The sequence below is a fragment of the Vanacampus margaritifer genome, chromosome 1, assembly GCF_051991255.1.
Source record: "Vanacampus margaritifer isolate UIUO_Vmar chromosome 1, RoL_Vmar_1.0, whole genome shotgun sequence".
NCBI lineage: Eukaryota > Metazoa > Chordata > Actinopteri > Syngnathiformes > Syngnathidae > Vanacampus > Vanacampus margaritifer.
The window spans coordinates 8,907,240-8,923,483 of NC_135432.1; the positions used below are offsets into that span (position 1 = coordinate 8,907,240).

Consider the following 16,244-nt stretch of genomic DNA (forward strand, 5'->3'; position numbering starts at 1 on the left):
TTTTATTGTACTGAAGGAGTTTAATGTCAGATAAAATGTCAAACATAAAGAATTATAATCTGAGCGTAGTAGTTATATATTTGTTTTGTTTTAATTTAATGTGACACATGGGTGTACTGTATAGGATGGGCAAAAATAAATCAAATGCTTCAGTTTATACTTTTTTTCCGTTTCTGTGTATGGAGCCGAAATAAATACATAAATGTAAATTATTCAATCATTAATTTATTCAGTACAGCGTGACTACATTACCCATGATGCCTCAGTGAGGAAGTCTCCGTCCATCATCATCGATGGATTGGAGCGGTCGACGCCGGCTTCGACCTCACAACATTACCTTGGAAACTGGACTGCAGGGGAAGATAATGTCGTGCCGCTCGGACAGGTACCCAACGACAAATACATTCTCATTTTTCATAGCATATCAGCCTCTTTCTTTTCTTTTTTTTGTACGTTCGACGCTTCAGCGGTGTCCTCGCAATACATTTCAAAACATTCGCAGACAGCTCGAATGCACTTCTTTAGCTTAAATAATGATTCGACTGTAAATAGTTACTTTTTCAAGATAACTGCAATTTAACGGTTGAGCTTCACGTGTGTGACGTCTAGCCACCAGAAATAGGTGAGCTGATGACGCAATATATATGCGACAGTGTAAGTGAAAAACAGGAAAAGGTAGTCTTGTTATTGACGATCTCATAGAATAGAATTAAAATCGATGGCGACTCGGTGAGCAATATTGTCAGCAAAGTGATGACATCCAAACCGGCCAGCAGAGGGCAGGAGAGGAGGGAATCTGCACAAAGTTGAAATGACCTGAAGGGATGTCAAACTTAAACCAGGTAGGTACCACCTAAATAAATAAAATAAAGGCCCCCAAGTACCACCGTAATGGCATTGAAAAATAAGGCAAATATTTTACTCATCAAAAGTATGGTTGGGGGGGAAAAAAGAAATGTTCTTCATTAAGCATTCAATTAAAATGTATTGCAAATGAAAGTTAACAGCTTCACCTGATTCATATAATCAGCTCATCAGCATGCCTGATAACGATCCTGATCTTTAGTATCGGGTGTGTTGGTAGGCGGAAACAGCTAAAAACCTGCAGGAGTCCGGACCCCGAGGACCGGAATTGGTGAACCCTGCTCTAAACCACTGCATGTTTTCAGTGGGGGCAAAAATCCACTGTTTTGTCGTGTTGTAGGCCTATGTTTGGTAGCCCGTTACAGCACCACACACTGCGGTTTGGCAGTCGCCTATTTGTGGATTTTTAAAAAAAAAATTTTTATGAATTACTGAGAAACTCACCTGTGTGCTGGTTTTGTGCCGTGGCCGAAGCAATTATTATCTTGGTGTTAACTTAGTGTATTTATTGTGGTGTTTCTTCGTCTCTAATGATAACCTTTGTACTTTGCCATTACAATTTGCTGGTACCAAGTTAGTTTTTTGTAAATGCAAAAGTTTAATTGAGTGACTTTTGTGTTAAGTCTTAGTATGCGTATTTGTAATAGTATATAATAATATATTATAATTTTAGGGCTACAGTTAATGACTGTTTTAGTCAATTAATGTGTTGATCTTTTTTTTTTTATGAGATTTTAAAAAATAATAATAATATTCCATCCCTACACTCAGGAAATGATTGCAAATTGACAGTGCAAAAAATGCATACGCATAAATTGATTATAATTAAGTTCCTGGTTTGTTCCATAAAAGCTGTCAGGAAATAAGCAAATATTTTGATTTTCCAAGTAAGAGCAGATGTTTGCAAATATCTAAATTTTGAGTAATTTCAAAACAAAGATTATCAGTCTTTCATGGAAGACTTCAGAAATTGGAGAATATTTCATGTTTAGAGATCGAAACCAAATATTTGAACAATTAAAAAGTTAAACAAGGTCTATAAAAAATGAATCCCTTATCAAAATATTTTTAGGTTCATTTTGTAATTAATTAGATGTCAATTAATGAATTCATTGTTGCACCACAACATACAGTCGTTTATGTAACATTCATGATTGTGTAAATGCTAGATGCATTGCATTACCGATTATTTTGTGTTCTTATTGTTAAATACGTCAATAGGAACGGAATACCATTCTCTATTTAAGTGCTTTGCTGCCATCTTGTGGCATCTGTAGAGAACTAGTCGAAAACTCCGTTAATGATGTTTTTTGTCTTGGTGGCCTCAAGTCTTTTTCTTATTTCCAGGTGCTTCTATTAATACCAGCCAAGCAGCTCGTGTGGCCCGTGTTACACTGATCCTCTTAAGTGTCTGCCACACACACACACACACACACACACACGCATGCATGCATGCATGCCAAGAGCGGCAAGGATATGTGGGAACTGTCAGACTTAAAAGACGGAGGCACATAAGCCGGGTTAGCTTTGGGAAGAGTCAAAATCGAAGCTGACTACATTATGACTTACCTACAGTAGATTTTCTCATTTACGAAAGTTGGGACAGTTTTGAGGGTCCGTCGCTGTTGTTTTGAATTGGTTGCCACGGAGACACGCCTGATGGAGAGTAGCAGGTTGTCAGCCGAGGTGGATATAAGCCTACAGGATTGTAGTGGAGCCAGAATCTCTGGCTGTTGGTCCCTCAGGTAGGAAGTAAACTGCCGTGCTGCTGCTGTTCTGCAAGCAGGATGCCGTTTTTTTTTTTTTTTTTTTTTTTTTTTTTTTTTTTACAGCAACACGTCATATGCTATTTGCTTTATAAATAGCGTCTCTTGAGCTGGGCTTGGTGCGGGGTCAGGGGCGCACTGTAATGGCATGCCGTAAAAAACAGGGCGCTTTTGGAGAGCAAAGGGCTTCAATACTTGATTAACATGAAAAACATTTTAAAAAAAAAACAGCTGTAGAGTAGGTCCAAGTTTTCATCAGCTGACATACTGTGTTTTCCAGCGGGAGCGGCGAGGACTCGTTAGACCGTCTCTTGCCCCCCGCCGGCGGCCATCGCCGGAAGAGCGCCACGTCGCTGAGTAAAACGGAGCCGCCCTTGCTCCGCACGGGCACGCGCACCATCTACACCGCCGGCCGACCTCCCTGGTACGACGAGCACGGGGCACAGTCCAAAGAGGCCTTCGTCATAGGTAGGGTATTTCTTTTCCTGATGACTCTTTACTTTCACTCATTACATTTGAAAATAGATGTCTGTAGATTGTACTTGGAAAAATTTTACAAGTTATAGGACATCAAGTATTTTGTGTTCATGTACGTCTTTCTCTGGCCAATGACAGACAATAAAATAAAATGAAAAAAAAAATGTAAAAAAGTACAGACCCTGACATGTACTTGAACTCACTTGCTCCCCAAAACGTATAAATATGTTCTGTTTTAAGTGTCCCAAAGACGTATTTATACATTTTTTATGTTTTTATATGCTAGACATACAGAAGGCTTTGATGCAGCCTCTCAACTGCAGAGAACAGTTGAAGCAATAGTAGTTATTACAAAAACGGCCAGCAGGTGGCAGCCGAGTATAAGAGATCAACCAGGGCCATGTTGAAAAACATTTACCCGCAGTTCTAAACAGATTTGTGAATAATGATAAAAAAATTTGCTACATTCTAATGGCAATTGCTGCAAAACGGAAACAGAAATCTCTCTCTCTAATCTTTCTTTTGGTAGGTTCCATGTTTTTATAGCAATAGAACACAATATTCTGTGGGCCTTGCAAAATCAGTCAAAGTCCAGTAAAACAGCCGGGAGCGAAGGGGGTTGCTTCAGTGAAAATGGCTGCAAGTGAATGAGTTAAGTAAAAGCAAAAAAAAAATCTGTCAAAATATATTCAATACCATTCATTTTGATAATTTAGCACAACAACAAAAACTTTGCACGGAAAATAGTTTATTTTCTTTTATATAAGAGAGGGAAAAAACTGAACATAGCTTTGCTGCAAAGTTTTCTTCTGACAGGACCATCCGGACTGAGCTGACAAGAAACAAACCTAACAAAAAATACACCATACTGGCAATATAGCTATAATTTCTAGACTAGATGGAGATTTTTAATCACTTTTATAGCTAACAACATTCAAAAAAATTTGCATGCGGAATATTAAGTAAGTAGTTTGTCCATCGTGCTGCGTTTTTTTTTTTTTTTTTGGAGTTTTAACAGTCTGCAATCAATCAAACAATCAAGAGTTTTACTGCAGTTGACTTTCTGTCTCTTTACTTCCTTTTTTGTGTCACATCATCATTCACATAGGTTGAAAAAAAGTATTTTTGACAAAGTGATGAGTAGAAAGTACTGATATATTTTTTTAAATGTCGGGAATAAAAGTTAGAAGCCATTTGAAGAGCACATATTCTGGTATGTCGAAATATGTGACAAATACAGATTAGGGTTGTATTTTGGGCTGCCGCGCCTGCCCCGGTTGAGCACATGAGACACGCCAGGCTAAACAGTCGTAACGTACTAACGATTGTTTTGAACGGCAGGCTTGTGCGGGGGCAGCGCCTCAGGGAAGACCACCGTGGCCAATAAGATCATCGAGGCTCTCGACGTGCCCTGGGTGGTGCTGCTCTCCATGGATTCCTTCTATAAGGTGACAACGCCGGATTTTTTACATTTATTTTGACGTTTGTTGTTTGATTTCACTTTGTTTTAATCAGTTTTTCAACCAGGTTTGTTGGTTTTTATTAGTTTTTTTTTCAATTCTTTGTTTTATTGCGTTTAATTAGTTCTAGTATTATGTTGTGTTTTTTTGTTTGTTTTTAGTATATGGAGTATTTGTCGAGTGTAAGATGATAAGTATTGTGTAGTAAAGTAAGGTCAATTACAATTCTCAAACAACTGTTTTCAGGAATACCGAAAGGAATACATTTCAAATAAACATTGAAAGCTCATGTAGACAAAGACAAAAATGAAGGACATTTCTACAATCATTTTTGTTAGTTTTATAAATGTGAGATATAGTTTAAGTTAGTTTTCTTTCTTTCTTTCTTTCTTTCTTTCCTTCTTTCCTTACTTTCTTTCTTTCTTTACTTCCTTCCTTTTTTCTTTCCTTCCTTCCTTTCTTTCCTTACCTTTTTTCTTTCATTCTTTCCTTCCTTCTTTCTTTCCTTCCTTCTAACCCTTTTTCTTTCCTTTCTTTCTTTCTTTCCCTTTTTTCTTTCCTTCCTTCTTTCGTTCTTTCTTTTTTCCTGTCTTTCCTTTCTTTCTCTCTTTTAAGCATTTTTGTTCCTATTTTATTTCGTTAACATATTTAAGTTCGACATTCACAAATTTGCCTATCGGCAGAATTTTATTATTATTATTATTTTAATCAGAACTATTGTCCATTTGGTGTGTATTCACAGTTTTTGTGCTTGTACTTTGGCTCCATCTAGTGGCGATGTGTTGTGGTTGTAACTGGAATTGTCTTTTTTTTTGCACTGTCAATTTGAAATAATGTCCTATTTTTAAATGAAGGGGTGGAAATTAATTATTTTATTATTCATTAAAAAAAAATCCATAGTTTGCTGTTTTAATTCCAAGATGTTTTTCCTCAGTGTGTAAAAAATCTGTGTATTTCTAGGGTAGACCAGTGGATGTGTAAATCAACCTGCGTGCAAATTTTTCAATTTTTTTTTGTCTGGCTTTAAACACGCTTTTCTTTTGCATGTTGTGTTTTGACAGGTTTTGTCTCCTGAGGAGCAAGCCTTGGCCGCGAGTAACGACTACAACTTTGACCATCCGGGGGCCTTCGACTTTGAGCTGCTGGTGGCCACTTTGCGCAAACTCAAACAGGGCAAGAGTGTGAAGATCCCCGTGTACGACTTCACCACACACAGACGACAGAAAGACTGGGTGAGTTTCTCTCCTTTCTGACTACATCGTACAGTTTGGTGGTTGAATCTTAACTCGCATGTCATTGGAAACGTGAAAAGAGTTTCTCAGGTTCTTAATAGCATGTTTGTAGCATGCTTTCATCTAAAATACATCAACATCAAGATTTATAGACATTTTTACAGCATATTTCTTCGTGAAATAGTTTTAGAAAAAAGACGGTTGCCTGAGATTGTATCCCCATATATCTTTGGTCAGGAGGGTCATAGAGTCACAAAAGTCACCCTGAATTCTCTTACTAGTCCCCTCGGTGTCCACTGAAAAGCATGTGAGGATTGGACAAACAGAAATGGATTTAGATGGGGGATGCAACCTCAGGCAGGTTGAACAAAAATGACTGCCTGAGATTGCATCACCTTGTATCCCTGGTGAGAAGGGTCCTATGGTCCTAAGGCCACAACATTTACCCTGAATAGTCCTAACTTGGGGGCGGGGGGCAACCTCAGCAGGGCTGGACTGGCACAAAAAATCGGCCCCTGGCATTTTGCCCCAACTCTTGCCTAACGTAGTTTCCCACTGATGTTTATTGATGATGTTTCAGTTTGCTATCTATATTCGAAATTGATTAACGGACTGGTCCCTCTAAATAGTGGGCCAGTCTCTTGGGGTAAAATGAAGGAAAATAATCATTCAAAAGCACTGCATCGGCCCTAAAAGAGGCAGGCCCACCGGGCATCTGCCCTGTATGCCAGGTTGCCAATCCAGCCATGAACCTCAGGCAGGCTGACAAAAACACGGCTGCCTGAGATTGCGTCCTCATGTATCTCTGGTCAGGATGGTTATGGAGCCACAAAACTCACCCTGAATACTCTTACTAGTCCCCTCGGTGTCCACTGAAAAGCATGTGAGGGACAGACAGAAATGGATTTGGAGGTTGGGAATGCAATCTCAGGCAGGCTGACAAAAAAAAAATGGCTGCCTGAGATTGCATCCTCATGTATCTCAGGTGAGAAGGGTCAAAGAGCCATGAAGCTCATCGTGAATACTCTTACTCGTACCATCCGTATATGATGAAAAGCATGTGAGGTTCGGACAAACAAATGGGTTTTGGGGTGGTGGTGGTGGTGAGGAGGGGGTTGCAAGTAACTAAACCGGATCTGGTGTGACTGGCTCGTCTTTGGCCTCCCTCTGTTCACGGCTGCCGGCTTTTTGCATTTTTGTGGCGCGTTGACACTGGACACATCAGCAAACATAAACACAATCCCTCCCTCGTTCAACAACTAAATGGAGCAATTGTGCCGCATTTTTTAAGATAACGATGCTATCAAACACTCTTTTGAAGACCATGGTTATTATACTTAAACAAAACTAACGATAACTAATAAAAAAAAATCACTCATTACACAATATTTCATGGCCTTTGTTTTTATCTTGCACTTGACAAACAATCCATAATATTAAAAATAACTTCACAATGGTGTGTCTGTTGTGTCCTGTCTCTGCAGAAGAACGTGTACGGCGCGAGCGTGATCATCTTTGAAGGGATTATGGCCTTTGCAGACAAACATCTTCTTCAGGTCATGGGAAAGAAAGCACAGCTCCATCTCATGTTTTGCCAAAAACCAAGTGAAGCTCATCGAAGCGTCGGTTGGCGTTTGCTCATGCCGCCCGCAGCTCCTGGATATGAAAATCTTTGTGGACACGGACTCGGACATCCGGCTGGTCCGCCGCCTCCGCAGGGACATCACGGAGCGCCGGCGGGACATGGAAGGCGTCATCAAGCAGTACAACAAGTTCGTCAAGCCGGCCTTTGAGCAGTACATCGAGCCCACCATGAGGCTGGCCGACATTGTGGTGCCCAGAGGTGACAACAATCTCTTTAGTTTTTTCGACACGCTTTTGGCAAGTCAAATTTTTGCTTGCTTGTAAGTTTTGGAACTTGTAAGTGACCGTCCTTATCTTTTGTCTTCTCGTGAAGGTGGTGGCAATATGGTAGCCATCGATCTGATTGTCCAGCATGTGCACAGCCAACTGGAGGAGGTAAGTTAGCCCATTTGACATTGTGGCTCCATCTGCTGGAAGAATCTTGCATCACATGCTCGAGCAACCAATCATTAGGTGAAAACATACTAGGAATGTGAATTGCCTCGTACCTGGCGATTCGATCCGCATCACGATTCAAAGGTCACGATTCGATTAGATACCGATTAATCGTGATATGAATCTATAAGTCAATTATTGCGATTTTTTTTTTTTCTTCACAATTTTTAAAATACTAATCTTAGTGATAGACAAATGAAGCTTCATGAAACACTTGTGATACTGTTTGAATCCTATAGATGGCACTCTTGGTTTAAATGGGCCAGCTAGCTAAACATCTAACCAGACAGACAAACGGACAAATGAAGCTTCATTAAGCACCTGTGATATTTTTTGACTCCTCTAGATGGCACTCTTGGTTTAAAAGCTAACCTCAAGTAAGACGTTTTGTTGAATATTTCCATCAAAAATTGATGTTTAAAAATTTATTTGGCCGCATATTGAATCGATACGAGAATTGTGCACGGTAATATCGCGATATATCGCCGAAACGATTTTTTTTAACACCCCTAAAACATACTGCAACTAAGTAAGCTGAAGACATGACAAAAGTTTTATTGTGGTAACAATTCATAGTGAGTGATTGAAAAATAACTCCCTATTTTTGTTTATTTTATTTTTTTTTTTTTAAGACCAGTTTTGAATTTGATGAGGCTCCCAATATCCATTTTTGAATGTTATACACGTTGTCACCATGTTTATTTCTTGTAAGAATTATAATTCAAATGAATTACAAGCACTTAAATATAGTGAGTTGGTTTAACCATCTCGTCGAGAGAAATACGAAATTGTGGCCATGTTTTGTGATTTGCCAGAAACTTTTAAAAACGCACGTGATTGCCCTGGGTGGCGTATTATTTTTAGCAACTTTGAGCTATGTTCTCTTCTCATGTCCTCTGTCTCCTCTGCTACTTTCTGTTCATGCAGCGTGAGCTCAGTGTCAGGTACGCTCAAGCGCATTTTCACGTAACGTGCCTCGTGTTGGTGAACGCACATCCTGGACATGAATGTCAGATTCATTTGTCTCACTTATATCAACTGTTCCATTTCCAGGCTTAAAACAAGAATTAAATACATGGGTCTGAATTTATTTGGATGGATGGATTTTCTTTCATCCAAACAGGGTGAAATACTTTACTTGAATCGTTTTGCCGTTGAATGTTCTCTTTTAAGAAGAGGTAATGTGATTTAACGTTAAAAGGCATCGTGTGTAAATGTCTTTTTTTTTTCTCACTAACTTCACTTACTTATTATGTTGCTTAGATACGGCAAAGTTCATGTTCAGATTGAGGCCAAAGATTCTCAATCTAAAGATAAATTCTTCCATTAATGCTTTTTTTTTTGTGTTTTTGTAAATTCCTTTCTGTTGTCAAGTTAAGCAAATACTAAATGACAGTCAAACGTTCTGCCTGTATTTCATATCCAAATTTTTCCTTTTTTTTCTTTTTATTATTATTATTATTAATCGGTTACTTAATTTGTTACTTGAATTTTTTTCCTGTGGCAAGCGTAATCAAAATCAAAATGCATTTGAGATTCATGCTCATGATGAATGTGCTTTATCTAAACTTCTGACCACAACTGTCAGTGGTGACCTTAACACACTTTGAATGTGATTTTTTATTTTTTTTTTTTTTGAGTCAGAGCTCTCCTGGCGTGCGCCCAGCAGACGCAGTCACTGCCGCAGACACTCAGCGTGTTGGAGAGCACGCCGCAAGTGCGAGGCCTTCACACCATCATCAGGTAGCTCCGCCCACTTCTTTTTACACGTTTGCACCAGGGTACTTCCGGACCACTAAAAGTAATAAACTACTGCTGACTTGAGCTGAAAATGATGACAAAAACTTGCGCTAAGTAGACTGCACACAATCCATTTCTGCATCAGAAAAGCGCATCTGTGTCATTAATTTGAGCAACAAAATGCCTTGTTTATACTGCAGTTTTTTTTTTTTCTCTTTTCGGCAAAAAAAAAAAAGTCGAAAATCGGTATTCAAACTATTTCACGTTTGGTCAAATGACATGTTAGGGTTAGTCTGCTAGAAGTCCAATCAGAGGTCGCTTGAGCTTTTGCCACGTCAGACAGAAGAGTTCTTGACAATCATTCATTTCTCTCCACTGCAGGAATAAAGAAACCAGCCGAGATGAGTTCATCTTCTACTCAAAGAGATTAATGCGTCTTCTTATAGAACACGCGCTCACCTTTTTGCCATCGCAGGTGTGTGTGCTTGATAACTAACTACAAAGACAACTCTGCCTCGTCCAAGGTCAAAGTGGTTCACATATCGCTGGTGTCCAAATTTACTCAATTTCATGTTTTTTACACAAATCTCACTTCATCCTCACGTGAGAATGTTATTTTTTTTACAATTAAGTCACCAATCTAAAGTGTTGAGAATGGCTTTGTTTTTTTTCTTTGCTGTGTGGTGTGTTTTTTTTTTTTGGTTTCCTGAAACATGGCAATTTTGCTGATGAGAGGCAACGTCAGGGATATGCAAATCAAACTTTGAGTATTTCAGTTTTGTTGCCATTAACTCATTCACTGCCATTGACGGCTATAGACGTCCAAAAATCATTTGAACTATTTCTATTAGTTTAACATTTTTTCCCACTTTTGTTAACAAGATTATGAAAACCTAGAATTTTTGGGGGGTATATTTAGAACAGATATAAAATTTGTGATTAATCGTGAGTTAACTAGTGAAGTCATGCAATTAATTACAATTTAAAAATGTAATCGCCTGCCGCCCCTAATTTTTGATAATCTTTTTTTTTTAAGATTTTTTTTTTAAATGTCTATTTTTCCATACTCTTGTTAACAAAAGTGGGAAAAATGTCAAACTAATAGAAACAGTTCAAATTAATTTTTGATGTTTATAGGCGTCAATGGCAGTGAATGAGTTAAATTACAGAAAAAGCAAATCTTAAATAAATCAACCTTAAACATTTCTTGACTATAATATGTTCATATGTGACCTCACTAGTCTAAACATGACATTCTGATTAATATTATATTTGTGGAATATGAGTTAGGCAGAAAAATCCAGCCGTTTTTATCCATCTCAGGGGGCGGCCATTTTGCCACTTGCTGTCGACTGAAGATGACATCACAGTTCGGGCAACGACCAATCATAGCTCACCTATTTTTTTTTAAGCTGAGCTGTAATTGGTTGTTACCTGAGACCTGAGCAACTGTGATGTCATTTTCACTCGACAGCAAGTGGCAAAATGGCCGCCTTCTGATATGGATAAAAACTGCCAATCTCCAATTACACTAATGCAATATTAACCAGAATACCGTATTTAGACAAGTGGGGCTTGCATATTGTTGTCAAGAATTATTTTTTGGGGATTGACTTTCCTTTTAAGAGTTGCAAGCTGGCACTTTGTCAATATGTTTTTATTTATTTATCTTTATTATTTTATGTTGCTTGCTAAAATATGACTTGCATGCCACAGTAGAGGAAATTGTGCGTACATGTTTTGTTATGCGCTTAACTCACACACGACCACAATTAAGCTTTTTGTTTTGTGTCAGCCTTGCAAGGTCGACACGCCGCAGGGCCACGAGTACCAAGGCCACAGATACGGCGGCAAAGGGGTGAGCGTTGTCCTACGGCCAAGCGAGCGCGCTTTGCAGCGACACGCTGACGCGTTGACTCGTGCCCGCAGATCACCGGCGTGTCCATCCTACGGGCGGGAGAGACCATGGAGCCCGCCCTGAGGGCCGTGTGCAAGGACGTGCGTATCGGCAAGATTCTCATCCAGACCAACCTGGACTCGGGCGAACCTGAGGTAGGCGCCTTCATTCGTTTACTAATCGGCTCGCAAGATTCTGAGGAGCTTTCAATTGGGAACTTTCACAATATTGTCTTCTGTAATAGAGAACTTACCTGAAAGGGAAAGTCAACCTTAAACATCTCTTGACAATGATATGTTATATGTGACCTCACTAGTCTAAACATGACATTCTGATTAACTCATTCCCTGCCATTGACGGCTATAGACGTCAAAAATTCATTTGAACTATTTCTATTAGTTTTAACATTTTTTTTCCTCTTTTGTTAACAAGAGTATGAAAACCTAGAAAAAAAATATTGTAGATTTAGAAAAGATATACAATTTTTGACTAACTATTGAAGTCATGCAATTAATTACAATAAAAAGATTTAATCACCTGACACGATTAAAAAAAAAGAAAGAAAAGATTATTAAAAATGTATCATAATTAATCACGACTTCACTAGTTAACTCACGATTAATCACACATTTTATATCTGTTCTAAATGTACAATAAAATAAATTCTAGGTTTTCATACTCTTGTTAACAAAAGTGGAAAAAAATGTTAAACTCATAGAAATAGTTCAAATGAATTTTTGACGTCTATAGTCGTCAATGGCAGTGATTCAGTTAATATTACATTTGTGGAATATGAGTTACAAAGCAAAATCCAGCCATTTTTATCCATCTCACGGACGGGGCAGCCATTTTGTCACTTGCGGTCGACTGAAGATGACATCACAGTTGCCCAGGGCTCAGGCAATGACCAATCACAGCTCACCTGTTTTCTGAAGCTGAGCTGTGATTGGTTGTTCCCTGAGCAACTGTGATGTCATTGTCACAAATGCCTTTTTTTTTTTTTACAATCTTAAATTATCATCTGGCAATATATGTCAATAATCATGGCCAAACATTTTGAAATGTACCTACAGCCGAACGCATGAAAAGCAGGATTACAGAGGATTTCAAATTTAATAAAGCAAAATCTAGGCTGATTTTTAAATACTTCCTATTTTCAATCTTCTTCTTTAACGCATTCACTGCCATTGACGGCTATAAACGTCAAAAAATCATTTGAACTATTTCTATTAGTTTAACATTTTTTTCCACTTTTGTTGAAAATCTAGATTTTTTTTTATTGTACCTTTAGTTTCGTACATAAAATTTGTGATTAATCGCGACTTAACTAGTGAAGTCATGTGATTAATTACGGTTAAAAACTTTAATTGCCTGACGCCCCAAATTTTTAATAATATTTTCTTTCTTCTTTTTTTTTTATTCATTCACTGCCATTGACGGCTATAAACGTCAAAAATTCATTCAAACTATTTTTATTAGTTTAACGTTTTTTTCCACTTTTGTTAACAAGAGTATGAAAACCTAGAATTTTTTTATTGTACATTTAGAACATATAGAATTTGTGATTAATCGGGAGTTTACTAGTGAAGTCATGTGATTAATTACAATTTTAAAAAATGTATCGCCTCTTGTCCCTAATTTTAAATAATCTTTTTAAAATGAATTTATGGCAGTGAATGAGTTAAAATAAACAGTCAGTGCCGCTTTTTAGTGGCCGGCCGAGGAAATGCACCCAAAAATAATCATGAACGAAACATGGTTTAGCGATCATTTATCGCCACGTGATGGGCATCTCCTTGGCAACTACCCCTCCTGCTTCTGTAACCACGGCAACCCATCTCTTTCCCAGCTACATTACCTGCGTCTGCCCAAAGACATCAGCGAAGATCACGTCATCCTAATGGACAGCACCGTGTCCACCGGGGCCGCTGCCATGATGGCCGTTCGAGTACTTCTGGTGGGTTAGCTCAATCGATCGGGCGCGCACACACACACGTCAGTATACACGCCGCCACAACATTATGGCCACTTATACACCTTCACAAAGATGACATTGCTCATTGTTTTGACACAGCATAAGTATGATTTATTTCTGTGGCTTGTCGAAGTGTATTGTATCATACTGTCAGCTGTGCCCACTATTTTCCAAATAAGAATCAAAATATTACTAAGTGCACTTTTACAATATTCCATTGATCCCATCAAGTAATAAGTCATAGTCTTAATGTTGTATACTATGAATACAGAGCCCCAGACATGATGTTGGATTTTTATTTTTTTTTTAATTACATTTTGACCGTAATGTAGATACAAGAGGCGATGTGCACAAAATGCTCATTTGTAGCCACAAAATATAGCTCGGGGGGGTGAAGACTTCATTTTCTCTGATTGTGCTTTATAGATATTTTAGCGTAAAATCCACATTTTTATTTCAGTCTATAAACTATGCTCAGAACCAATTTTCCACTGGGGGAAAATAGAGAAGAAAAATCTTGAAGCCCAACCCCCCCCCCCCCCCAAAAAAAAACTTTGCAAATATTAGCAAAATAGGTTGTTCATTTTTTTTTTTTTATTCGACTTTATACCTGTCACCCCCAGGTGGCCAAAATGTGCACACCAACCAAAAAGAGCAGCACAATATCCATTAGATTGAAGCACAAAGAGTGGCAAAAACTTTTTCCTTTTTTTTTTTTTACAAATGGTTCAATTTTGTCATCATTGAATATTTGTATTCAGCACAATATTCTAGAGTGCTATTTTTCTCGTACTAAAAATTTACGAACATTTTGGGGATATTTTTTTGTGTGGGCTGGAACAAAATAACGGCATTTCCATTCGTTTCAGTGAGGAAAGATGATTTGAGATAAGTGTTTTGAGTTACAAGTATGGCCATGAAACAAATTAAACTCATCTAGCAGGATTGTATATAAACGTATTCTGTGTGAACAGCAGCATTTTACGTAGCTAAATGTATCAATACAAAAAATTTCAGGGATGTGATTTTTCCGCTAATTCGCGGAATTCCGCTTTTTTTATCTCCCCCCCCCCCCCCCCAAAAAAAAAAAATTCAGATTTTTTTATTTTATTTTTTTTTTTATTTTTTATAGTAGTTCATTGTGTATGCACATGACTCCGACAGATAACATCTTCTGCTATAACAAAGACATTTGTGGTATGCTCTAATATGAGTTACTTTTCATTTGGTCATGATACAATTATTTGTTCATGAAATTTGAACTCTTCAACATTAATTATGTGTTAACTTAGTAATCACATTAGTTAGATATGATGATATTCTCAGTGATAGTTTTTAAAAGCAAAGGCAGTCCAATGTTTTTGAATGTGACTGATTTTGAGTTGACTAAAACTGCCATTTTATATGGGATAGTTCAATATACATTGACAATTTATGCTGTTGTTTTGTCTATTTCTTTGTCATGTGAGTGCATTGAAAGTACTTAAAAACACGGAAAACCCATGAGCTCCGGCCTTGTCCCCCCACCAGGGCACTGCCCTGGACCTAGCTGGGTCAGATAATTTCACTTTGGTCAAATCACATCCCTGAAATTTTGTCCGTCGAGAATAAAATAAAATAAATTGTAACAATCACTACTAGAGTAAGCGCTACTTGAATAAATACATCAATATCTGTGGTCTATGGAGCAACAAAGGGTGTGCTGTACCTTTATTTGACACAAGATGGCGTCTGCGCATGCATGTAGGATCACGAAGTGGCGGAGGAGAAGATTCTCCTGGTGTCGCTGCTGATGGCGGAGCTGGGCGTGCACTCGGTGGCTTACGCCTTCCCCAAGGTGAAAATCATCACCACGGCTGTGGACAAGAGCCTCGACCACTCGCTGCACGTCATTCCCGGCATCGGTAAGCTCCAACATGCAGTATACTCAGTATAGGCATTTTTAGTATCAACTGAAAATACACAATAACCTTTACAGGCCAACTTCATTTGACTGTCTGTAAACGTTTGAATGTAAAGGTTAGAGGTCATTTTGAAATTTCTGGTAAAATCTCTAACATTTAGTAAATTGGGTGTATGTAATACTTGTGTGCTTTCAGGGGATTTTGGGGACCGCTACTTCGGCACGGATGGTTTTGACAAATGCAGTGATGAGGAGGAGCGGCACCAGCGACCAGACTGATGAACCCGCAACCACTTGTAAAGATGATTTGATGCCATGTTTTCAATGGGGTGAAATATTCTGAACTTTTTGGCGCTATGTTGTTTTTTTTTAAAGCAGGTGAGTTTGGGCCCACTTGTAAATACGTCGACGCCATCAGGAATTAATATTTAATGAGATTTTATTCAGGGGTTCCTGGCACCAGCTTTTCATTCAGAAAAAGTTGAATGTACTAACATTTGCGTACTTTGCTGATTCTCGTTGCAACATTATCAAGGGGAGAAAAAGACTTCACAGAAAAACAGAAAATGTATAGGTCTACTTTTTACACTGTACAAGCAAATATATTTTACACAACTATATTTAATATCCCTATTAAGAAATCAATTCTCATAAATTTCCTTTAATTCTAACTTTGAAAAGTCCTGCAAATTTGCAACCCTGATAAGAACACGGGTACATGTGAACGGATGAAAGTATTCATATTTATATTTTATCATTAAATTTTAACTTGAACGTGTGAACTGCATTTGGGTTTGTATGACAAAGGAAACAACATGGTATAGTCAATAAAATTGCTGCATATATATAAA

At 38.1% G+C, this 16,244-nt stretch overlaps 1 protein-coding gene across 3 annotated transcripts; it reads left to right on the forward strand.

The window, feature by feature from the left end:
• The first annotated feature begins 278 nt into the window (after window positions 1-278).
• On the forward strand, window positions 279-16,244 carry uckl1a (uridine-cytidine kinase 1-like 1a). 3 transcript variants are annotated; one of them, XM_077569615.1, is made up of 16 exons: window positions 294-385; window positions 2,212-2,609; window positions 2,911-3,098; window positions 4,449-4,555; window positions 5,629-5,799; window positions 7,284-7,355; window positions 7,453-7,642; window positions 7,757-7,818; window positions 8,806-8,822; window positions 9,523-9,621; window positions 10,000-10,093; window positions 11,414-11,476; window positions 11,548-11,670; window positions 13,365-13,472; window positions 15,238-15,394; window positions 15,590-16,244. In XM_077569615.1, the coding sequence occupies exons 2-16, from the start codon at window positions 2,524-2,526 to the stop codon at window positions 15,670-15,672; spliced, it is 1,620 nt and encodes a 539-aa protein (XP_077425741.1). In that variant the 5' UTR covers window positions 294-385; window positions 2,212-2,523; the 3' UTR covers window positions 15,673-16,244. The 3 variants fall into 3 exon arrangements, with proteins under 3 accessions (XP_077425733.1, XP_077425741.1, XP_077425749.1); XM_077569607.1 differs by lacking the exon at window positions 2,212-2,609 and having other exon boundaries at window positions 279-385; XM_077569623.1 differs by lacking the exons at window positions 294-385; window positions 2,212-2,609 and adding an exon at window positions 404-842.